Raw genomic sequence first — 26417 nt, 5'->3', positions numbered from 1 at the left:
ACTTCTAGTTCCCTTTTAAATTGTTGCTGTACTGTGATGAACCTGTGTATGCGTGTGGTTTTTCCCATATTTTGGGGTATTCCCATGTTTTAGATTATAACCTGGGAATTTATCAGATGAAAGATTACTGATTCAAACTGTCCAAATAGTTGATAAAATCTACCTGATTGCTTTCCAGGATATTAACATTTGCCATCATGGCAGCTGTGAGAATATGTGGATTTTTAGATAACTTGGATTCGACTTTTTCATTTTTAAGGTATCCAGTCTTGGACTTAGAGGAAGGAGTAAAAGACTTGGTGGGGTCAACATTAAGCACTTGACTTTTTATTGTTTGTTTTGGTTTTTTCTTCTTCTATTAGGCTGTGATTTGAGTCCTTTTGACCAGGTGGTATGCTGTTAGTAACAATGAACAGTTTTTTTTTTTCTGGAGAGTAATGTGGCTGTTTTGGAGAAGACTATTTGGGCCTTTGAGCAATTTATTTTGAAGAAAGTAGATTATTTTAATGCTGGCCTAGAAGTCCTGTACCTGCATATCCTCTACCACACCTTTATAAGAAAAATGTAAATGAATGAAGAAGGAAGCTGTCACCAGAGGTGATTTTGGAGGAAGCAAGTTATGGGACAATATCTGGACCTAAGTCCTATGTTATTTTTAGCATCATAACTGATAACAATTACACCGTTCAAGACAGATGTTAAATTGTGGGTTATATTATCCCACAGGGAAAGGCCACATTAAACAAGATGGCCTAAAATAGTGTTGTATTAGTGCTTAAAAGGTTAAACTGTTTTCTCTGACTTTTCTGAAACAGGTGCTTTCTTAGTTATGCTGGGTAAATTAGTTATATAGTTACATGTAAACAAACATTAAAGATGAGAAGTATAGGGCAGGACTTTTCTTGGCAGGACTTTTTAAACATAGGTTGCATCCTGAGAGAAGATTGAGTTACCGTATCTTTGTAATGTTCAACAGTTGCCAGACTAGAGAAAAACAGAATTGTATCTGCTTCCAGATACAGTACACTGTAATTTTGAATGACGAAGGTATAGGGAAGTAGTGGAAGGTTACGGCAGAAACAATTTACAAGGAAACATTTACTTTTTGAATACTTAAAATAACTTTAAATAGACTTTATGAAATAGTTTTTTACTAACTAGATTATAAAGAAGATGTTACTTTTAAAATCCTTAAATTACAAGGTGTTTTAGTGGATTGAGCATGAATTTTAGAGCCAGATAGATTTAGCTTCAAATTACGGCTCTGCAGCTTTAAGCAAGTCGGTTAACCCTAACTTGCAGTGTGTAAAGATCAGAGAGCCCCAGTTCAGTTCCTAGCATGAAGTTAGCTATTACCAGATCGAAGTTTTAAAAACTGCTATATTGCTTAGATTAAAAAAAAATGTCGTAATTTGTATCTTTCATCAAATTAATACAGCTAAAATTCTGGAGAAGAAACTTTCTTCAGGTATACAACACTTTCGATTTGACACATATATGTCATGTTAGTTTTCTATTGTATGTAACAAATTACCTCACATTTAGTAGTTTAAAACACAAATCTGTTATCTCATGGTGTACATGGGTCAGGAATCATGGGTTAGCTGCAGGGCCCTCTGTTCAGAGTCTTACTTGGCTGGTGCCATGATGTCATCAGAGGTTTGATGTCCTCTCCGAAGCTCAGTGGCTGTTGGTTCAGTACGGCTCTTGTAATTGTAGGACTGAAGTCCCCCCATTTTCTTGTTAGCAGTCAACTGGTGAACGATTCAGCTCCTAGAGGGTGCCCTCCTGTCTGCCACATTGCCCTCTTCATATGCCTTCTGGCAACATAGCAGTTGTCTGCAGGTTTGGAGGAGAATCTCTTTTGAAGAGTTCTTCTTTTAAGAGCTTTCTCTAACTCCGGTCTGCCTTGATTAATTTAAAATCAACTGACTTGGGATCTTAATTCACTTGAAAATCCCTTCACTTCTGTGAAGGGGTTCATATCATTAGGTTATATAATTTAACCTAACCATGGAAATGAAATCCACACTATTTACAGTCCTGCCTACACACCATGGAGTAATGGATTATACAGGAGATGTGTACCAGAGGTGGGAATCTTGGAGGCCTTCCTTCTTAAGAATTCTGCCTCAGGTGGACATACAAAATAATTGTGTGTGATTTTATCTTATCCAATGGGTGCACCTGGTTTCATGCCCATCTTATTTTGTCCTGGATCTATATAAACTACAGCATTTGAATATACCTTTTCTCCATTATATTGTTTGTTCTCCCTCTTTATAGGCATGGAGCTTCTGACCAAAGGAAGTTGTCATAGGTAGAAGAGGAATATGCTTGAAAATTATTAACTTATGACCACAAGGGTCAGGGTTGGCCAGTTTCTTGTTTGGTTGGTTGGTTTTATACCTCTATAGGACTGAAATCTTAAGTTTTCAAAGAAACAGAGAATTAAGGAGAGGAAACCTGACCCTCTGATTTCTGTTGACCAAGCTAGCTACTTGTGCTAGCAGTCTATAAGAGTGCTACTCATGCAGACTGCTTTAGAGATGACAGTTGAAGGCAAGTGAGCTTATTAAAACACTCTTCAAAGGTACCTTGCAAACTATAAGCTTAAGAAGATTGCAAAAAGAATATGAAACTTAAAGGAACAGACTGTTTTGAGAAGAGAATGGCTTTAAAGTGGTGAAATCCTTAGATTGAGGAGTCAGGAATGTGAAATACACTTCTTTCTATGAAATCTTTTATATGTCTTCAGATAAACTCAAGGCTCCTACCTCTATTCTAATTTTTGCCGGTATTGCATTTAATACATTATCCTATAGTTGGCTGCTTTGCATCCTTTTTTTTTTTTTTTTTTTTTTTTTTAACTGCAGTAAGCTCCTTGAGGGTGGGATCCATGTTTTATCTTCTTTCCTAACAACTCTTGACTTGGGGAGGCAGTCATAAATGTTCCTTGATTCAGCACTTCATACCTCATCATAGTGGTAAAGAATATTGGCACATTCATGTTTGTGGTGTGGAGACAAGTTTTAGCTCATGTCAAAACATTTTAGTAGTAGTAGTAGTAGCAGCAGCAGCGGCAGTAGTAGTGAATTGTAAAGTTAGTGCCTTCAAGTGATATACTTTTACTCCTAGGAAGGTGTTTGGAAGCACTTTTAGTCTTACGAACAGGCCTGGTTATCTGTTTACCAGGCTCATAGCAAACCAGAACAAAAAATGGGCTAAGGAAGGTTATTGTAGAAGTATTATTAATATAATTAGCATGCTACTTCATGCTCTGTCTCTGCCTTCCTCTCTGGTTACTTCTGTACTGGCTAGCCATACTGAACATTCTGCAGTTTCTTGACAACACTGCTGTCTTTTGCCAGTTACCTCTCCGTAGCACCCAGTGCCTAGCAGTATCATAGAAAGATGATACTCTGTATATTGTACGGTGATTTGCTTTTGTTTCTTTTTCATAGCATATACTTTTTGGAGGTAGGAAACCATGTGTATCTTCTTGGTTTAGTGCCTGTCACAGAATAGACATTTATATGTAAGGGAAGAAGGAGGCAGTGAAACTGAAAACCAGACACGTGGTCTGAAGCACATGGTCTTCTTCAATGTAGGGATAAGCACATTCACAAACCTTAACTTCCAAAGGTGGTTCACTCCACAGCACAGTGGAACAAGTGATGCTCATAATGACCATGGTTAAAAATGCTGCAGATTCGAGCATATTTACATATGATGAAGGGAATTAACCTACAATGAAGCCAAGCATTTAAAACATGCAGTCATTTGCTTTGGGGCTTGTGATCATATCCTTTATTCTTAAGAAGGTTGCTAGGTTTGTGTTGAATAGAGCTGAGGTGTCTGCAGACTCTTCTTTTGTATACCTATGGTCACTATAGAAGTTTTGCCGCAAGTGTTCTGAAATCTCTCGTCTTCTTTGCATGATCATATAGGAGGTTAATTAAAAAATAGAATGAAAAAGTATTAGTCTTAGTCCAGATGGACACTAATCTTTCTATACTTAAGATATATGATTTTATGTCAGGTTTTCTTAACATGAAGTCTTATCTGTCCTTTAGGGTTTTAGAATCAATACCAAGAGAAAAGCTATTAATAGGTATTATACGGGAAACACAGGAAAGGTTTTGCATTTTTGAACAGTGCTGTTTTGCCTTTTAAAAAAGTTTTTTTAAGAGAGATCCATTGCCAGAGGCAACCTTTGCCATCCTTATATTTGTTTTGATGTTTAAGATTAATTTTTAATTTCTTTCCAATCTCTGCTAACACAAATATTTAGAAAACCCAGACTGTCCTTCATAGACATGATTCTCCACATTGGTGCGGCTAGCCATGAACTATCCTTTTCTTCTCCCTCTTTTTCCCAGATATCTCCCGGGGCCAATTCAGCACCTCTACCTGGCCATCCTAACAAGGTGATTTGTGAAAGGGTGAAACTTCAGAGCCTGTTCCCTCTCCTCCCAAGTGATCAGAATACTACCGTTCAAGAGGATGCTCACTTCAAAGCTTTCTTCCAGGTTCTTATATATTTACCCTTTCCCTACATAGGGCTGAAAGTCACCGATACATTTTAGGTTGTTTTTAGGAAGGCTTGAAACAAAATTCTCAATATCTTCTTCTTATTTTCTATTGTATGTGGGAATAAGTATTCTTCTTAGAGGCCTTCTTCAATATAACTTAGCCAGCTTTTCTGAAGAATGTTTGTCTTCTCTTGAGCTGCTGTTTATTGTTTGACCACTTAATATTCTTTTTTTTTTTTTAATCTTTTGCTATCAATCACTTGTGCTAATAGGCCACATTCTATAGGAAAGTAGAAGATATTACAGATATGTGAAATTGTGTAGGAATGGAAAAATGGAAGCATGCAAGATATTTTTTAAAGCCATTACTACTTATTTGTTTATTGCCTAGAGTTTGATAGTGATGTAAATTTCAGAAAGAAAACATGTTTCCGTACCTTCTATCACTTTTGAACCTGTGGATAAAATATGATTAAAATTTTTGTTATGTGTAAAATGAAAATAAATTAAGGCAAGGACTATCATTAGTTTATTGACAAGGTTGCTAGGATGTGCTCAAATAAATTACTGGCTACTAAATTTCCAATCCATTACTGCTAGAGAAGCATGTTTTATAATGGAAGTCAGTATTTTTATTACCAAATGGAAACTAGTTGTAGAATTGCTTCTGCGTTTTAGGGTTGTGGGCCAAGGTATGTATTTGTATATGTGTATATAAATCTGAGGTAGTGAGAGTCGCTAATCAAAACTTGGATTTTGGATAGAGCCATTTTTCTGTTTGTGTGGAAGTGGTAGGTTGGAGCTTAGGACTAGTTCTGAAAGAGAAATGCTTGTGTGATACATTAAATTGAAGATATGAAATTTCTGAGAATAGCTTTGTAGGTGATCCAGGGCTCTGCAATCTGATATTCCTTGGAATTTGTGCCAGATTCTCTGCTTTGCATGTATTGTCTCCTTTGTTTTTAATCCTCCTAACAACACACCAGTCGTGGATGATTTTCTAGATGAAGAAATAGGCTCAGAAAAACTCTGAGATGCCCTGTTACATAGCTAGTTATTGGCAGAGCAGAGACTTAAATTCACCTTTTGCTATTTCTTGTCTCCACTACAGCAATACCACCTGTAGAAATCCACAAGTATTTCTGTAAACACAACACAGTATGTTAAGAGACATAGCTATCTGTATTGAATTAAATGGCATATTGACTACTGTTCTTGATACAGTTGGTCTGCAGTAGCTTGATATTTAGTAGCAAACCAGTATAGCTAAGGAAGAAATTGACTTAGTACCTTCCCTACTGCCACCACTAAACAATTATATGACACTTAATTTGTTTTCTAGACTTCTTTGTGTCTCTAGGCATTAAGTCAGTATTAACTTTAAACTCAAGGAGTTGCTGGCAAATGGAGTAAATTTAAACACGTTTTAAAAATGAAACAAAAAAGAGCCAGTTCCATTTGAGTGTTGCAGAAAGGTGAAAGATATTATTGTTAAATTTTTATTTATATCTCTAAACTTAAATCTTACTTTTTTCTAACTTTAAAACAAGGCCCTCAGTATACTTGGCTCCCAGGGAACTCTGCCCACTTTTTGGCCTACCATTGTTCTGCACGAAGCAAAGTAAATCCTTCTCATATCCCCTTTGAGATACTGTCAGAGACCTTCAACTAATTCTGATAATAAAATTGGGTGTGATTTCTTGTTCCAGTTTGCTTTTCTCAGCCCTAGAATATTTACTTTCCATGTGAAAAGGAGAAATCTCCCCATTTCTTATTCTCAGAGTTATTCTTTTAATGGGTTATGTTTTCTTGGCTTTCCCCCAAGTTCCTTCCCTCCTAGCTTTTTTACTTTTCCTTTCCTTTGGAACACTCCGTTTTAAACAGATTCACCTACCTCTTACATTTTTTTTCTTAAAGTATCCTTATCTTAGCTGAAACTAGTCTCTTTTTGGAGGACATCATTTTCCCTGCAGCCTTGTGTAGGAGTAAAAAAGAACTGTTGATTTTTCCTACTCCATACATGGGGATTGAGTATGTATCTAGTAAGTGGGATGGTCATAGAGGACATAGAAGTGTTTGATATTCCCCTGGGTCTTTGTTTCCAACCACCAATTGTCTTTTAAGAAACATCTCATCCTGTTTTGGGCTATATTTGTTTTTCATCTCCACTCTTCAGCAGTTTTGTCACTGTCCTTGTTTATTAAAAACTTTTCTGTTCTCCTTTTTTACTTGCTTGTTTTAGTCAAAATCTTTCAAATTCTGCATGCTCTTTTAATTTTTAAAATTATGAAATAATTCATATATGAAAGTTACAATGTATAAAGCAGACACATGTATAGTTAAAAAAAAAAAAAAAAAACCACCATGCATCTTAAGAAGTCAGCCATTCCCTATACTTTCGAGGTCTTCATATGACCTTCCTTCTATCTACCTGCTGTCTGATACTTGTGCCTTGGGTAAAACTCTTGAGTTTTGTGTTTAGTATCCCTTTGTTTCTCTGTGTGGTTTCATCACATGCAGTATCCTTCAAACAGTATCACTATACTGTTTACTTTCTGAACTTAATATAAATGTTATCATACTTTGTATTTTGTCATTTTGAGACTCATCCATAATGATGCTTGTAGCCATGTATGTAGTTGATTCATTTTTCTTTTAGTGTTTCATTTATATGAATATGCTGTAGTTTATTCCCGTTCTTTTTAATCGACATTTCCAGTAGTTTACAGTTTTTTACTGTTATCACAAGCAGTAGTGTTGCCATGAATATTCTTATATCCCTTTCCCAGTGTATATTGAGTTGATATTTTAATTTCTGTGAAAATGATGGCTTTGTATATTTGTCAGTCTGAGTTTTCTTACAGAAGAAACATACATGTGTGGGCATATTTGCATCTCTAAAAATTAGTCTATATTTAACATTAGAATCAAAGGTACTCCCTATAGTTTTAGAAATTTAAAATTAAGGTATAATTAACATACAGTAAAATTCACCCTTTTGGTGTACAAGTCTGTGACTTTTGATGAATACATACAGATGTGGAACCACCATCTCAAACAAGACAATAGAACACTTTCATCTCCCCCAAAACTGCCTCTTGTCTCTCTCAGCCCCTTACAGTTTTAAAATTAAGTTTCTGTGCCATCAATCAATCCATTGATTGTAATTGTAGATAGTGTGCTTTCATAAAACAGATGCATTGTAGGGAACTTAGATTTCATGTCTAGCACACCCCTTGGTTTCAAGGGTGTATGCATGTATCCTAATGATAGCTGTCTGATACTTTATTTTGTAAATTTACAAAAGTTAATTAGGTGATTGAAATTTTCATGATTGATACACAGAGAAATAGGCTAGGTTTCTGAAAGAGAAGACTAATTATTGTAAAAAAAAAAAAATCTCTTCTCCAACAAATTTATAGAGAGTAAAAATTCCAGCCAAAATATTAGAATTTTAATGATTTTAGAAACCTTATAGAGTTATTCTAAATTCATAAGAAAGATTTTCAAAGAAAAGACAGAGGGAAAAAAACCTTTTTTGAAAATTGTTGTAAGGGGCAGTATGCCATAATAGATACTAAATCCTATTACAAAAAAATAACTCCATGTCACTGAGCTCCTTGTTGTTAAACACAGTGGATGTTTTTCAGTCCCCATCTTGCTTGACCTTTTAGTTGAATCCTTGCTCCATTTCACCGAGCCTTCTATCACCACACTCCATCCACTGTCTCATGAACTACTCAGCATGAAATATTTTTTAGAGTTCAATATTGGACCTTCTTTTCACTGTATAAGTTGTTTGGGGAAATTTTGTCCATGTCTGTACCTTCATTAACCTACCATCTATCTGTATACCAAAAACTCCTTAAATTTCTAGTGTCTGGACTTGAGCTGTCTGCAGAACAGCTCTACCTGGTTATCTCAGAGGGATCCCTTGATTTCAAATTGTTCTTATTATCTTCTCCGTTTTCATTGGTTTCGTACTTATGCTTCAGATTTTTTATTTTAACCATTGATTTGTATTTACAGCTTAAAATTATTACAGTCAGATTCATGATACATAAAATCAAGTGCTTTGGTGGAACTAACATTTGAAAACAAATTACACCATCAAGGTAATGTTTTTGTGAACCAATGAATGATGTTTTGTGTGATTAAACATTAAGAAAAAAAAATAGAACATAAGGTCATTAATATATTCTTAAAAAATTAGCCATTCAGGCCTCCCTAAACCCAGGAAGCCACTCCTGGACTAGCAGTTATGGCCAGTGGTAGTAACATCATTTTCACACAATATTGAATTCTATTCATTATGATAGGACTGCAATGCTATATCCCTAGAATCCCTTTCGAAGCACTCACTGCACATATTTCATGAAAATACACTAACTTGAACAATATCAAAAAGCAAAAGTTCTGATTTTTTTTTTTTTTGATGTATGTTTTTGAAAATACAGTATTCAAAGCCTCTTTCCCCTCTGTAGCTACAAGTAAGATAACATCCCAGGAAGATGTACTGGTAGTGTGGTTATGAGTTTAGATTTTATTCTGAAATATTTTGAGCTGAGGAATAGCAGAGCTATACATTGAAGTCCAATGTGAATTATGTGAAACAGGACTATACATTGTGTAGTTCAAGGGCAGTGTAATCATTCAGTTGTCTTTGGCTCATCTTGACTAATAGAAACACATTAATCTGGATGTAGTTTAAACAAAGACTTCAGATTGTAGAAAATTAAATGAGAATATTTAGAGATCTTTTCTTAAGCCATATTGTGTGATTCAAATATGAATTGTTAATTTCCTGCTTTTCCTTGCTTATATCCTTTGCAAAAACAAAACAAAACAAGAGTCTTGTCTTGATGGATATTCTTTATTACCAAATTGCTTTATATGGAGTGTTTTAGTTTCTTAAGTACTTTCACATCTATTAAAATGAATGGAATTCAGGGGTTCCTGGGTGGCTCAGTTGGTTAAGCATCTGACTTCGGCTCAGGTCATCATGATCTCACAGCTTGTGAGTTTGAGCCCCCGCATCGGGCTTTGTGGTGACAGCTCAGAGCCTGGAGCCTGCTTGGGATTCTGTGTCTCCCTCTCTCTCTGTCCCTCCCCTACTCACATGCTCTCTCTCTCTCAAAAATAAATAAACATTAAAAAAAAAAAAAAGGTAAAATGAATGGAATTCAGTGTTTTCTCTGTCTGGGCCATTTAAATTTAGCGTTTATTTCTTAATTGTGAAATGAGAAATTTTATCTTTTGCCAAAGATAGTTAAGGCAAGTAGAGAAGGTCTGGGAGTTTAAAAAGAGAATTAGGGATTCTTTTCTTTCTTTCTTTTTTTTTTTCAAGTTTATTTTTGCTAGAGAGGGAGGGGCAGAGAGCAGAGACAGAGAATCCCAAGCAGGCTCCATGAACTCCAATCCATGAGGTTATGACCTGAGCCGAAATCAAGAGTTGGACACTTAACCAATTGAGCCACCCAGGCACTTCCGAAATGGGGACTCTAAGTCATGCTGTGCTTATTTGTAAGAGATGAAAAATAGTCTTGAATGATAAGTGGAGGGAAAGGACCATATTATTGTGTAATTTTACCCCCACCTGTCTGGCCCCTCCCAGTTGCCACCTTGCTACTTTGAGAAGGAGGTCCATGAGGCTCACTACTGGTAGCTGAAGTCAGAGGCCATTTCAGTTTCCAGTTTTTATCTACAACTTGGAATCTGTTTCCACTTTGGGAAAAGTTGGTCTCCACAGGATCTCACTTTATCTCCAAGACTTGCTGATTGAGATGTATAAATTTAATTTTATTAGATAACATTTCTTTTTACATAATTATATATAAATATATAAGATATCTATATAAGAATATGTATTTTATATATGTATATATATACATGCATATGTGTTGCATGTGTGTACATATTTCTTTTACCGTAACATTTTGATTTTAATGACTTTAGACTTGCTTTTGGAATCGTGCAATGCATTTTTATGTCTCCAGGGTTGTTTTCACTTCTAATGATGATATTTTGGCTATAAAGATGATGTGGTGTTGGGACACCTGGGTGGCTCAGTCTGTTAAGCGTCCTACTTCAGCTCAAGTTATGATCTCGTGGTTCATGATTTTGAGCCCCACGTTGGGCTCTGTGTTGACAGCTCTGAGCCTGGAGCCTGCTTCAGATTCCCTCTCTCTCTTCCCTTCCCCCATTTGTGTTCCGTTTCTTTCTCTCTGTCAAAAATAAATACTTAGAAAAACTTTAAGGTGATTTGGTGTTAATAGAGGTGTAATTCATTTTATCAGATGTAATATCAAGTATAAAAGCTAGCAAGCTAGATTTCTTTTGTTCTTCTTCCTTTCCTCCCTCTCTTGCCTCCCTTGATCCCTAAATCTGCACCAGTATTCTGTACCAAAACGGACAGTACTTGTGCCTCATTTGAATCAACTTCTGGAACTTTCTAAAGTCAGCCCACTGGCACAGAGTCAACAAGGAAAAAAGGGAAATTCTTCCACTGAAAATTGAAAAAGTAAATTTCTCTTTTATGGCGAGTCTATCCTTCGGGACTTCTGCTAAGAGAGTCCCTTAACTTGTTTTGGTAGTTCTCAAAGTGTAGTCCCACACCAGCAGCAGCAACCATCACCCAAGATTGTGTTACAAATGAAGATTCTTGGGCCCTGATCCAAAATTTCTTAATCAGAGACTGAAGAGCAGGCCGAACAATCTGGTGTTGCTGACACTTGCAGAAGTAGAAGAACCACTGTCCAAGGTCAGGGGAGTATTCCTCCAGATTCTGCTGTGCATTCGCCTCTGCCAAGAGAATTTGTAGCAGCATAATTCTGGACCAGTTTCTATATTAATTTCTAAGCTTAGAGGCTCATAGGCAACCTCTGTGGGTAATAAAAAAAATTGAACCCTAAACTTGGTGTTGAGGAGCTAACCTGTGGTTTGAATTCTCAGGATAAATCTCTTCTTCAATTTCCAGTCCAGTCCAGAGTAGATCTGTTTTCTTATTGATTCTCCATGCCAGTGGGCTTTTTCTAGTCTTCCCCCCCCCCCTTTTTTAAAATGTTTATTTATTTTTGAGAGAAAGAGACAGAGCATGAGCGAGGGAAGGGCAGAGAGAAAGGGAGACACACAATCCGAAGCTCGCTCCAGGCTCCCGACATGGGGCTTGAACCCACAAACCGTGAGATCATGACCTGAGCCGAAGTCAGACTCACAACCCACTGAGCCACCCAGGCGCCCCACTAGTCTTCCCTTTTATTGCAAGTATAGTACTTGGGAAATTTTGGCTCTTTGCAGGGTTCAGTGAGTGATAAGGCCGTAGCTTCTGTGTCCCACCCCAAGATAAAAAAACCAAATCTGGTTTTTGGTTTTCCCCTTTGTTTCTGGTCCTTGGTAGTTTCCCTTTTTTTCCTGAGTTCATTGTTACATTTAAAAACTATTTTTGTTGGGACACCTGGGTGGCTCAGTCTGGTTAAGCATCTGACTCTTGATTTTGCTCCAGTCATGCTCTCACGGTTCAGTTCATGGGTTCGAGCCTTGCGTCTGGGTCTGCGCTGACAGCATGGACCTGCTTGGGATTCTCTCTCCCTCTCTCTCTCTCTCTCTCTGCTACCCCTCCCCGCTTTCACATTTGCTCTCTCTCGATCTCTCGATCTCTCTCAATATAAATAAACTTTAAAAATATTTTTGTTGTATTTAAGCCATTATTTCTACTTGTTTCTATTAGGATTTTTACATTTAGTCCATGCTTTTGTCAAAACAAGTCTTTATACTTAATTTACCAAAGTTTACAGTACTTACATATTTTTTTCTGTAACTACAATGGTGATCTTTCACGCCTTGTCTAGGTTGATTATAAAATTGAAAACCAGTGAACAGTCTCCATAGTGTTAGGAGTATCTGTCTATTATAGTCATTTCAGGACTAAGTAGCATGTTGGCCCATGGAGGAGAAGATATAATCTTCTACCTGTTCTACTCCAGGGATGCTTTAGGTGACAAAATGATAATGGATTTGTTTTCATCTTTGTTTTTTCTAGACTCTGGTTACCTTTCAGAAAAAAAAATTTTAACGTTTATTTTTTATTTTTGAGAGACAGAGCGTGGGCAGGGGAGGGGGCAGAGAGAGAGGGAGACACAGTATCCCCAGCAGACTCCAGGCTCTGAGCTGTCAGCACAGAGCCCCATGCGGGGCTCAAACCCAGGAGCCGTGAGATCATGACTTTAGCCGAAGTCCAGTGCTTAACCGATTGAGCCACCCAGGCACCCCTGGTTACCTTTTATACTTCCTATGACAGAATAACCATGTGCTTAAGTTTTGTAAGAACTTCCAAGTTCTCAGTCGTACTGTTTTTGAACTCATATTATTTAGAGTATATTTCTTGGAGTCCTCTAGCTTGTTCTAATTGGAATAGTTACTTTTCAGTCCTGAGATGTCTTTTCATTGCACTTCTGAGTTACTATTCTTGTTCATTGGATCCTCTGTGTGTGTCTGTGTCCTCAAATAAAAGATAGCACACACATGTGTGCACACATAAAATCAATCAAGTAAAATTTTTTGAAAGATGTGTGAGAAGCAGCTTTGAACCTTTATATATCTGGCAAGTCTTTCCTTTTGCCTTCACAGTAGATTAGTAGTTAGGTTGGAGTATAAAATTCTAGGTTCAATATTTTCCCTCAGCATTTTTAGCATCTTTTGTTTTCTGAGGGAATGCTAATCTAATTCTTGTTTCTTTGTAGGTTATTCCTACTTCCCTTTTCTGGAAACTGAGGATATTTTTGGAGTTCCTTAGAGTACTAAAATTGATGAGGAATGTGATGAAACCATGTTGTATATATGTAGTAAACTAACTTTTTAATACTTCCCTGTCTTTAAATATCCATTTTGGTTTTCTATTACTTTGAGTAAAATAGGAAGAGTTATTACCGTAGTACTAATGAATAGCTCACTTCCCTCCACTTCCTATTCTTTGTCTCCTCTTTTTCACTAATGTGAATCTATCACAGCACACAGAAGAGATAGGGAACTTTCCCAGTCACCTTGTCTCTTAAAAACAATGCATTTGCAGTTTGTTTTTGTGGGTTTGTACCATTCCCCTCCGTTTTGGGCAGTGACTTTTTAGAATTCAAAGTCCCTATCATAGCTTGCATTAAGCTTCGCAGTATAAGATACATATATGAAAACTGAAGATCGTGATTGGTTACTAGAGTTTGGTAGTTAAAAAAAAAAAAAAGTCAAATTTGGTTGACCAACCGGAGATGACTTATTTCTAGTGCTTCTGTGTAGTTAATGTATGACTTTGCCAGGTATTGATCATTCTGCTTTGTTTTAATCAAAATAACTACATTTCATTGGTATTTTTGAAGTTTTAGGGTTATCAGAACATAACTGATTTTCTTCTTAAAATCAAAAGGTAAAAACAAACATACTTTTAATAGCAAGCACCATTAAATCTAGGGAGAAAATAAGGTGTTTCTTTATGGTTCTGAAAACTATTTACTATTTTAATTATAATGATAAATTTGAATTATCCTTTTTAAAGTTTATTTATTTTGAGAGAGAGAAAGAGAGAGAATCTGCACACGAGGCAGAGAAGGGCAGAGAGAGAATTCCAAGCAGGCTTCGCACTGTCAGCGCAGAGCCTGACGCAGGGCTCAATCTCACAGTGAAATCATGACCTGAGACGAAATCAAGAGTCAGATGCTTAACCGACTGAGCCACCCAGGCATCCTGAATTATAATATTTTTAAATATAGAAAGACAGTGACATCGTTTTTGGAACACCTCTGCTTAATAATGTGGAATGATCAAAAGTAACCATTTAGGAATTTGCTTTATTTTTTATCAGTTTAGTTAATTCTTGTTTATCTCTTTAAATCTAATGTTGTAGTATTGTAGCCCCATATACTCTTTTGCTAACCCGATTGTTTTTGTGCTGGCAGCAGGCACCAATTATTTTGCACCCAAAAGTGCTCTAATGACCAAGTAATTAGAACTTGAAGGAGTAGATTTGAGATAAGAGAGGTTCTCTTAGAAAATAGATAGACATTGGTTAGCCAGACATTGGTTAACTTGAAATTTTGATAGTTTCTGTGAGACTGGATGGGAAAATTCTATGGAGAATCCTAGAGAGTTACTAATTCAACTAAGAGATCCATACCAATTTTATAGCTAGTGATGCTGTGATCCTTGAAAACTCAATGTGTAACAGGTACAGGTTTTGAATTATTCACCACTCCCACGACTTACCTGAAACTCTGTGTCTTCCTCAAAATGCTGTAATGTTCTCGTTAAGAACTAATGATCTAGATCAGTTGACTCTTTATCTGTTTCATAAAAATGTTACTTTATTCCTCTAACCCTTATTAAAGAAAATGTAATGACCTTAAATAGTGGGAATAAAGAAGCAGAAGGGTGTTATTTAGAATCAAGTCAAGGGCCTACTAAAATTATTCCCCCTCCTCAGCTGATCTCACAGATGAGAACTGATCTCTAAAAATGTAACTTAACTGATGGGGGAACATAGTGGAATTGGTTTGGGGTTTTAAATAAATGGTCAAGTTCCATACAATTGTTTATTGCCTTATTGTTCATCTTAAATGTCCATGAGTTTTATGATGACTTTTAAGAAACAGATTTTACTTTCCATTTGATACTTACTGTGTATCTCCCTTCCCCTACTCAGCCTCTTTTTTCTTTAAAGATATTTAATTTGGGTTGACAGCATATTTTTCCCCTCCTTTACTCTTTAAATATGTTTAAACGCCTGTGCGTATATAGTAATGCAAAATCCTTAAAAGGTCTCATTAAGTTGATTGATTTTGTTGCATTGGCAGAGTGAAGATAGTCCGAGTCCCAAGAGACAGCGCCTCTCTCATTCAGTCTTTGATTATACATCAGCATCACCAGCTCCCTCACCACCAATGCGACCATGGGAGATGACATCAAATAGGCAGCCCCCTTCAGTTCGATCAAGCCAACATCACTTCTCAGGGGAACGATGCAACACACCTGCACGCAACAGAAGAAGGTTAGTTGATTACAATGTATTTCTTAAATTCTCTTCTGTTGATAGATTTGTTTTGTTTATGTCAAAAAGCATTTTTTCTATAGGCATTTTATAAACATTCATACACATTCACATGAAGAAGGTGACATTATTTATAGACTTCCACACAAGATCATGAGAGTTCATTTAGCTTATGGTTGACAGGTGAAGAAATTCAAAGAGGCTAAAGTGATTTACCTAAAATCAATCCATGCCATCATATATGCATTCAGCTACTTTATGGTTTAAGGTGTTTTGTAGGCTAGCCCACAATCCTGATTACAGAAAAATGAATTTTATAGCTCACAACTGTAATGAAATACAGAAATCCTAGAAATGAGATACTCTTTTTTAGTCCATTCCTATTTCTTGTGTATCCTTAAGGCAATTGGGAACTTAATTAGGTTTCTTATAAAACCGTGGAGCCTCTAGTACAAAAGAGTGACTGAAGTTTACTTCAGTGCTCAGTCCTCTCTCTCATGGGACTTGGCCCCTGTCTTTCTTTCCTGGGGGAATGTATTTCTTCTGAGCTGCTTCCTCTTTAGTTGTGGCCTGAGTACATACATTTCTTATTCAGGGAAATCGTGAATCCTTGGAGTGAGGCAGCTGTTTGCATGTCCAGTATGTTGGTAATCTAAGAAATATTGAAGGTCTGGAGTTAGGAAGGTGTTATGGACTGAATGTGTCTTCTCAAAATTCATAGTTGAAGCCCTAATTCCCCAGTGTGGCTGTATTTGGAGATGGGGTCTCTAAGGAAGTAACTAAGGTTGAATGAAGTCATAAGGGTGGGGCCCCCAATCCAATAGGATTGGTGCCCTTATAAGAAGAGACACCAGAAAGCTCACTCGGTCTGGCATGTAAGGACAGTGAAAAAGGTGGTCATCCTGCAAACCAGGAAGAGAGCTCTCACCAGAAACCAGCCATGCTGACATCTTGATCTTGGACTTTCAGTCTCCAGAACAATGAGAAAATTAATTTTTGTTGTTTAAGCCACCTAGTCTGTGGTATTTTGTTATGGCAGCCCTAGGAAACTAATAATGAAGGATCTTAAAACTACCATTCTTTGTTCTAAATGAGACAAAATAAACCTGTTTCTGAGTTATGTTCTGTTGAGACCCTAAGACTTTTACATTACCTGGTGCGTTTTTTTTTTTTTTTTTTTTTTTTAAATTTTTTTTTCAACTTTTATTTATTTTTGGGACAGAGAGAAACAGAGCATGAACGGGGGAGGGGCAGAGAGAGAGGGAGACACAGAATCTGAAACAGGCTCCAGGCTCTGAGCCGTCAGCCCAGAGCCCGACGCGGGGCTCGAACCCACGGACCGCGAGATCGTGACCTGGCTGAAGTCGGACGCTTAACCGACTGCGCCACCCAGGCGCCCCTACCTGGTGCGTTTTTACCCAATTTTATGGGAATGTTTAAAATAATGTATGTCAACCAGGTAAAATATTTTATAGCTGTTTAATACAGTAGCTGAGACAATATGGTTGGTTGTTTCAGGGTTACAACCTGAGCATCTACTGTAATCTTTCCTATTGTTTTATGGTGAAATGTGTCATGCTTTCAAAAGAACCTGTAAAACAAGCATACACTTAAAAGGGTAACACACGGGGCGCCTGGGTGGCTCAGTCGGTTGAGCGTCCGACTTCAGCCCAGGTCATGATCTCGCGTTCCGTGAGTTCGAGCTCTGCGTCGGGCTCTGTGCTGACAGCTCGGAGCCCAGAGCCTGTTTCAGATTCTGTGTCTCCCTCTCTCTCTGCCCCTCCCCCGTTCATGCTCTGTCTCTCTCTGTCTCAAAAATAAATAAACATTAAAAAAAAAATTAAAAAAAAAAAAAAGGTAACACACAAGTGTACCAACACCCAGGTTAAAATAAAACATTGTTACTACTTCACAAGACCCTATTCATCCTTCCTAAAGGATAAACTCTGTCCTGTGATTTGACGACATTCCTTTAATACTTTCTAATACTTATGAATGTATTCTAAAATGATGTAATTTTAGTTTTTGCTAATTTTACTTTCATTTAAATGTATTCGTTTTTTACTTTGTTTCCTAAGCATTCTATTTTTAATGTGGGTAGCAGTAGTTCTCCATTATATTGATATGCCATTATTTATGTTTCTATCTACTACTGAGTAATGGTGATGTTCAGTTTCTTACTATTATAAAGAGTGTTATTAGGAACCTTTCATGTACACATTTCCTCGTGTACATGTGGAAACATGTCAATAGTGTATAAGCCTAGGAGTAAAGGCTCTGGGCCAGCAAGGGAATGTCAGAAGTGTCTGTTCCAGATGGTAGTGGTAACTAGCTGTGGGTTCTAAAATTGAAGAGAAGCTTTGTGCTCTAAGGTCATGGAAACACAAAGGGGAAGGATACGGAGCACTTAACCTGGAAAACTTAACTATGGGCTTATCCTGCCCAGCAGTCTGTTAGGATTCCTTACTCCATTCTCCCTTTGATATTTTATTGTAGGCTAGCTAATACACTTAGTTGCCAGATATCCTCCCAGAAGCAGGCCGTGCAAGTAGATGTAATATCCAACAACAGTCTAACGTAATTTCAGATACAAAATGAAAGAAGGACGCTAAACTCAATAAAACAAAGAACTTGAAGAAACCGTTAATAGAACAGACAGAATTTTTGAGTAAGTGTAACATGAGAGAGATGCAAGAAGATACTATATCCATAAAAATCAACTAGAAACCTTACTTGGTAGAACTTAGAATTAGTAAATATGTAGAAAAGGTGTCCTAGTTTCTGGAAGATCAAGTGGAGAAATTTTCCCAGATATAGTATAAAAGGCAAAATGAAGTGTGGATAAAAAAAAGTTTAAATATAGAGACCGAGCCATCAGTTCTAAGTATGTCTAATAATATTTTCAGATGGAGACAATTGAAGGGACCACTTAAAAAAATTTTTTTTAAGTTTATTTATTTATTTTAAGAGAGAGAGTGTGAGCAGGGAAGGGGCAGAGAGAGAGAGAATCCCCAGTGCAGGGGCTCGATCCCATGACCACGAGATCATGACCTGAGCTGAAACCAAGAGTCAGGATGCTTAACCAACTGAATCACCCCGGCGCTCCTCATGGGGGGACCTTTTTATTCTATTTTATTCTTTTTTTTTTTTTTTAATTTTTAAATTTTATTTAAATCTAAGTTAGTTAACATATAGTGTAATAATGATTTCAGGAGTAGAATTTAGTGATAAATTGCTTCTGTAATAATAAACCCAGTGCTCATCCCAACAAGTGCCCTCCTTAATACCCATCACTCATTTAACCCATCCACCCACCCCCCTCCAGCAACCCTCAGTTCTTTGTATTTAAGAGTCTCTTGTGGTTTCCCCTATGTTTGGGACCTTTCTAAAGAAATAATGCAAAATCATTTCCCAGAATGTAAGAAAGACTGAGTTTTGAACAGGATTTGAACTTTCAGAACATACACGAAGGACAAATAAAAAATTGACAAATATTCCAAGACAGAAACTTAATTTTGAGTTCTGCTAGCTGCCTTATCATCTAAGTGTAAAGCCAAAACATAAAAACATTTCAAATATTCAAAGACAAAATTGACCAGCAAGAAATCCTCCTTGAAAGAATTATTAAAAATTATACTCTCCCCAGGAAGCAGAAGAATAAATGCAAGAACTATGATTCAAGACCATTGGTTGGCAAAGGAAACAATGACATGCTTTTAAGTCTGAATAAGGTCTGTTTAAAAAAGAGAAAGAAGGTGGCTCAGTAGGTTAAGCGTTCAACTCTTGGTTTCAGGTCAGGTCCCGATCTCACAGTTTGTGAGTTCAAGCCCCGCATTGGGCTTCACGCTGATAGCTTGGACCCTGCTTGGGATCCTCTCCTTCTCTCTCTGCCCCTCCCTTGCTAGTGTGCATGGTCTCTCTCTCTCTCTCTCTCTCTCTCTCAAAATAAATGAACTTCAAAAAGACTAAAAAAGAGAAAGAGGGATGCTTGGGGATATCAGTCAGCCAAACATCTGACTCTTGATTTTGGCTCAGGTCATGATCTCCCCGTTTATGAGATTGAGCCATGTGTTGGGCTCTGCACTGACAGCATGGAGCCTGCTTGGGGCTCTCTCTCCCTCTCACTCTGCCCTTCTCCCTCCTGCTTGCACACATGCTCTCTCTCTTAAATAAGTAAACATTTAAAAAAATATAAAAGAAATATGGAAAAGATCTGCACATGAGATGGGGACAGAAAGAGAAGAGTGTATTAAGGGTAATTACTAGGAGAATAGAAATACAGAATGTATAGCTTCTACACATTGAAACAGATAGTATATCTAGAAAACTCCATCTAACAAAAGGCAAGTAAAGAGGAGGGAACAGCTTTGGGCTATTTACAGTTGATACACCTAAAATAAAATGACAATACGATAAAGTCAACTGAAAGAAATATTTGTCCATATTTTATCATTTCTTATTTCTAGATTTTCCAGTTCTGCTTCCTAAATACTCTGTCACAAAGACATACCTACCATTTAACGAGGGGCCATATAGTGAAGATACAGAGACATACATGTCAGCATGAGGACTTGGATCTTAATTTGTGTTTAGTGTGAATGCTGTTGAAATTATTTTTGAGTAGAGAAGTGAGAACAAGTGGCAACAACAGAATAGAACAATAATAAAAGGGGACCTTAAAGTTTGTGTATGGGTTGAATAGATTTTCAGGAGATGAATGATCTGAGCACATACATTCTATTTTGATTTTAAGGTACATATTTTTTCCCATGTTAACATCTAGTAAGGACTTAGAATTGATGGTATATCATAGTTTAATTAGCAACTTTTCCTCTTTTTAGTGATACATAAAACAGTCCTTTATTTTACTTTTCTAAGATTTTCTTTTTAAGTAATCTCTACACCCAGTGTGGGACTCAAACTCACAACCCCAAGATCAAGAGTTCCTCAGGTTCCACCAACTGAGCCAGCCAGGCGCCTCATAATACAGTCCTTTAAAATATCTGTACAGATACAAAAGATATGTGCATACACATGAGTTAGTATATGTAGATACATTTTCTTGTTTTGTTCTTTTAGGGAGGCTAAAAATAGTGATTCATGTGTAGGAGTAAGCACACCTCTCTTCTGAATACCATTCTGCAATTAAAAGAACCAAGGCTCTTTGGAGAACTGGTTAATTCCAGAACTGGTGTAGGGAAAATACAGGATGAGGGAGCATGTATTGTGGTGCCAGATATTAAGGAAGTACTCCAAAGGATAAGAGATGTAGTGAAAGGACACAGGAACTAAACAAAGTGCACAGAGTTGAAATAATTTGAACAACAAAAACAGTAGTGTGGATTATAACCCAAACAATAAAATATCTGTGAGTTCATACTGATTATAAATAACTGAATAAACAAAAGTGGGAGAGAAGTGACAGTTCTTCCTTACAGAATTCCAATCAATACATGTAGAAGAAATGAGGGGAATAGGAAATCAACATTAGAATAGCGTAATAATGATAGCTGAATATCCATTCATGCATGCTAAAATTATTGGCAAAACTTTCAGCAGAAGCAGAATGTTTGCATGTTCTCAAAGTAACTCACCCCCAAATATTTGGTAATTACAAAAGGAAGAATGGTGGTTTTGTAGTAGAGGGTTTTGGCAGACACAAGTTTAGCCAAATGGTCAGTGATCTATGCATATGTCCCAGTGATGCATATCGATGTCATGTGCCCCTAGATATGGTGCACTGAAATGGGCAGAACATCTCTGTGGTATCCTTTCCAGTAATACGTAACATCAGATATATCGTGAGAAAACTCAGACAAACCCAGGTTGAGAGACATTCTGCAGAGTAAATGTCTTCAGAGAGGTATCAAGGTCATGAAAGATAAGGAAAGACAGGAACTGTCACATTGAAGAAGATTAAGGAGCTATGACAACTATCTGCAATAATGAGATCTTGTATTGGATTCTCAACAGTGGGGATATTGGTGGAAAAATTGGTGAAATCTGAAATGCGCTCTCTTGTTTAATAGTACAGTACCAAGGTTTATTTCTTAATTTTAATAATTTCTCTGTGCTTATGGAAGATACTAGCATGAAGGAAAGCTAGGTGGTGAAGGGTATGCAAAAAAACTATGCTAAAATTATCTCAGAACATTTAAAAAGTGAGTTCTAGGGCGGATGGCATCTTAAATTCAATGATATATAATATGTAGATTTTGAAGCAAATATATGTAGACTTTGCAAAAAGAGACATACTAAAAATAAAGATAGAGGAAGCAGTTAACGGAACAAGAACCTGGGGAGTGGTATCAAGAGTACTATTGAAGAGTTAATGTCGCCAAAGAGTGTCCTTGTTCTCTTTAAGGTTGGGCAGTTGGGGGTGAGAAGATGCAGATTTAGAAGTACAGAGGTGACCTGATAATCCGTGAAGATTGCTGAGGTGGCTGTGTGCAGCTAGGTCTGGAAGGGGGCTGTTTGGCCTCTTTTGCCCAATGTAGAGTACATTTTAATGAGGCTGCTTTTTTGAATTGCATTGGTGCTGAGCCATTATAAAAAGCAGTGGAGATAAATTGTAGAATTGTAGAGAAGTAGAAAATGGAAGTCTGGTCACAGTAACAACTTGATAAAATTTGTGTTTCACTTTCTTGATTCCTTTTTTTTTTAATTGAAGTAAAGTTGACACACAGTGTTTCAGGTATATAACAGTGATTTGACAAGTCTATATGTTATGCTTTGCTCATCACAAGTGTACCTACCCTACCATCTGTCACCATACAACACTATTACAATACCATTGACTATATTCCCTATGCTGTACTTTTCATCTCCATGACTTGTTCATTCCATAACTAGAAACCTCTACCTCTCACTCGCCGTTCACTCATTTTGCTCCCCCTACCCCACTCCCCTCTGGCAACTACCAGTTTGAGGAACTATGTCTTTCTGTATATCTTAGCCAGATAGACAAACATGAAGTGCCCATTAAGCACATGTGGAATACTGACTGGCAAGATACATGAAAATTAAAATTTATTATATGTTTATAAGATAAAGGGAGCAAAATAGTGGGTCAAAACTGTAAAATTGCTGATATTTGACTACTTTTGCCTATACAAAGGGCAGTTTCATACAATTAAAACAAAAGACTCATTAGTGGGCTATTGATTTCTAAGTACATGCAGAGCTGAATACCAGTTTTGTTACTTTTTTAAAAACATACATTCTGTTTAAATTTATACGTTTTTAGAGCTGATGAGGAACCATAGCAATTATTTAGTTGCTCAGGCTTTTGCCCTAGCATAAACTACTGATGGATTGCGAGGAGAGACAATACAGAATCCTCATGGATTGATTACAACAGTAAATATTATAATGACTTTCTTGACATTTGCTATATTACAGTCCTCCTGTCAGGCGCCAGAGAGGAAGAAGGGATCGTCTGTCTCGACATAATTCCATTAGTCAAGATGAAAACTATCACCATCTCCCTTATGCACAGCAGCAAGCAATAGAGGAACCTCGAGCCTTCCACCCTCCGAATGTATCTCCCCGTCTGTTACACCCTGCTGCTCATCCACCCCAGCAAAATGCAGTAATGGTTGACATACATGATCAGGTATAGTAACAGAATGTCCAGGAAATACAGATGCTAAAAGTTGGTGGCAGTTTATTTGAGGTTGGTTTTTGTTGTACATTTGTTTTAATTTTACACTGAAAGGAAACGATCTTCCCTAAATTGAAGCTGTTTTAGATTCATTGATTCATTCTTAAGGATTGAAATTTAAATTCTACATAGCTGAAAAGAAAGTTGAACTTTAAAAAATGAGCAAGGTTATGAAAGCTCAGAATGGCTTCATGTAATAGTTGGTTTGAAATGACTGATGACAGGATTAATAGGAGATAGCAGACAGCTAGTGGTTTGAATACATATGCCTATTTTCCTCTCCCTTCCAGTTTCTTCTGGAATAATTCAGTAGGAGAGACAGTTGGATGCATCTTGGCTTATAGGTTTACATGGGTCTCCAAAGAGATGACAGGTAGAAGGCTTCATTTCCTTTTGTTCCTGCCAGGAACTGAGGGACTAATTGAGAAGAGGGCTTGCCAGTCTTCAGAGCCTGTGAGTAAAGATCAGAATTGTTTGTATTTCTGTGGAGTTTCTGAAGTCAAAAAAACACAAATCTAGATGTATTCTAATAAAGTTGCTGAATTTTCAGGATGAGGAAAAAATCAAGTTTATAGACAGGAGAAATTAACAAAGGAAAGAGATTAGCATCCTTTTTTTTCATCTACACTAGAGTGTGGAAACAAAAAATTGAAAGAAAATATGATCTCCCAGGCACCATCTTCTATCAGACTTGTTCTTCCCTTGTGTTAATGAAACAGTTCAAAAAATTTATCATGCAATAAGAAGTTCTAAAAAGAAAACATTTTCTAGACCACATTCTTTGTGGTCATAATCTGATACAACTATAAATTATAAGTTTGAAAATTGATTTAAAAAATGACACTGAAATATTTGAGGCAGGTTATAATTAAGGAAAATTAAAGGAAAAATCCTATCAAAGTCATATGCCTAGAACTGTTTTCTGAGAAAATTTTATAAACCTTCGTTATTTGTTTTAAAAATTGGAAATAAATGAACTAATTGCTTGAGTAATTAGGAGGGAAAATAGAGTAAACCAAAAAGAATTGAGAAGAATAAATTACTAGGAAATATAATTAAAATTAATAATATGGAAATCTGTTTTGAAGCAGCACAAAGGAAACCCAGTCCTGGTGCTTTGAAAAATTGATAAGAATGACAAGCACCTTGTGAGCTTGGGTAAGGAGAAAAGAACAAATACATAAATAGGAGTAGGAATGATAAAAAGATCTATATCCATACACATAGGAAACATTCAAAGAATTTTCTTCAACTGTAAAATAAAAACAACTATTTTATAAGGGGTGTTGGAAGAATTGAATTATTTTGATCATTTAAACTAGTACCAGTGATAAGTACGCAGGTATTAGCTTAATTAACTTTGTTGTTAGCTATTATAATGAAAGTCTATATATAACTCTGGGGCAACAGAAAATGTGAAGTTCCAAAATTGAACCAACAATAATAGAAAATTTTGAATTACCACATAAGTGTGAAAGCTACTTAAAGATTTACCATTGAAGTAGTACAGTGACCAGATGGCTTCACAGATGATTTTTCTAATCTTTAAGGGACACTCATGTAATAATACACAAATGATTCTAGGCTTTTCTTAAGACCAGTTTTCTGATTACTTTATGAAACCCACATCATTTTAATATCAAGAGTAAATAAAGATAATAAAGTAAATAAAAATAATAAAAATAAAATGGGGATTGCTATCTTTAGTTTCTGTAGAAACTATCCCCAAAGAACGATAGAAGAAACCCTCGAATACACAGATTTAAAAAAAAAAATTTTTAATGTTTATTTAATTTTGAGAAAGAGAATGCTAGCAGAGGAGGGGCAGAGACAGAGGGAGACACAGAATTCAAAGCAGGCCCTGAGCTGTTAGCACAGAGCTGGATGCGGGGCTCAAACTCACGAACCGCGAGATCATGACCTGAGCTGAGGTCAGATGCTCAACCGACTGAGCCACCCAGCCACCCCCACAGAAAGATTTTCTAAGTAGATGTTTAGAAATACAATCTAGCAATGTATCAAAAAGAATAACCTATGAATAAACAAGGTTTATTCCAAATAAGAGGATAGCTTAATATGAAAATATTCATATTACATCAACAAATAATAGGAGAAAATGATAGTGATTTTATCAGAAGATGTTGAAAAGTCAGTTAAAATTTAGTAAAGACTCTAATAAGATAGGACAAGAAGGAAATTACTTAAATATAATAAATAAAATTATCCTAATTTTATCCTAATTGGCCAGCAATGAATCAGCAACTAGCAGTGTTTGTTCTGTCCATTTTTATTTAATGTTATATTAGTTCTACCAAATGTAATAAGATAATGTAGTAATGGATGTAAAGCAGTGAAAGAAATAATTGTATTTTTCTCCTCGTTGTGTAATTGTAGAAGAAAACACATACTAATTTGAAAGGATTTGATACATTGCTCAAATACAGATTATATGTACAGAAATCAGTAACTTTATGTCCATCAGTTGGTGAATAGATAAAATATGGCATATCCATACAATGAAATATTCACTTAAATGTGTGGTGAAGTACTAATTCATGCTACACCATGGATTAACCTTGAAAACATGCTAAGTAAACCAGTCACAAAGGGCCACAATTATATGAAATGTCTAGAATAGGTAAATCCATAGAAATAGATGAATTCTGTTTCCAGTATTATTATGGAAGCTAAACCAGGACAGAAGGCAAGAAAAAGAGTGTAAGAATAAGAACAAATAACACCATCACTATCTGCAGGTGGAATGATGATAATGCATAGAAAAATTGCAGAGCATCTTAGATGAACATTAGAATTAAGAATTGAACAGATTGATAGGTTACAAAAACAACTGTCAACAATCAGTTGTATTTTTCTATACCAGAATCAAACATAGTAAAAACTTGTAAAAAGATATTTTATGCTAAACAACCCAGATTGTTTCAAGAGATAAGCTGTGGTGCTGAAGGTGAGGAAGGGTGATGCAAGTGGCAGTTACAAACTTAGAGGTCTTCTAATTAACTGTAATATGTAAACCATTTTTGGATTCTGATCCAAAAAAGAAAACTGTGTTTAAAATTTTTGATATTGATGACACAATTGGAATTTTGAACTAGAATACTTTATTTTTAAGGGATATACTTTATTTTCCTAAGGGATGTTAATAATGCTATTGTGATTGTGTCTTCCAGGA

At 36.4% G+C, this 26417-nt stretch overlaps 1 protein-coding gene across 7 annotated transcripts in view; it reads left to right on the top strand.

The window, feature by feature from the left end:
• RNF38 (ring finger protein 38) overlaps nucleotides 1-26417 on the top strand; it is a 129496-nt gene that overhangs the window by 83087 nt on the left and 19992 nt on the right. For 4 of the 7 annotated variants that reach the window (XM_043566481.1, XM_043566486.1, XM_043566487.1 and 1 more), the window contains 3 exons: nucleotides 4383-4532; nucleotides 15371-15564; nucleotides 22966-23179. In XM_043566481.1, coding sequence (XP_043422416.1) covers nucleotides 4383-4532; nucleotides 15371-15564; nucleotides 22966-23179 — 558 coding nt within the window. The remainder of the gene's footprint in view (nucleotides 1-4382; nucleotides 4533-15370; nucleotides 15565-22965; nucleotides 23180-26417) is intronic. The other 3 variants (XM_043566483.1, XM_043566482.1, XM_043566488.1) reach the window with 1 other exon arrangement.

This window comes from Prionailurus bengalensis, chromosome D4, assembly GCF_016509475.1.
Source record: "Prionailurus bengalensis isolate Pbe53 chromosome D4, Fcat_Pben_1.1_paternal_pri, whole genome shotgun sequence".
Lineage (NCBI taxonomy): Eukaryota > Metazoa > Chordata > Mammalia > Carnivora > Felidae > Prionailurus > Prionailurus bengalensis.
This window is presented reverse-complemented; position numbering and strand designations above follow the sequence as displayed.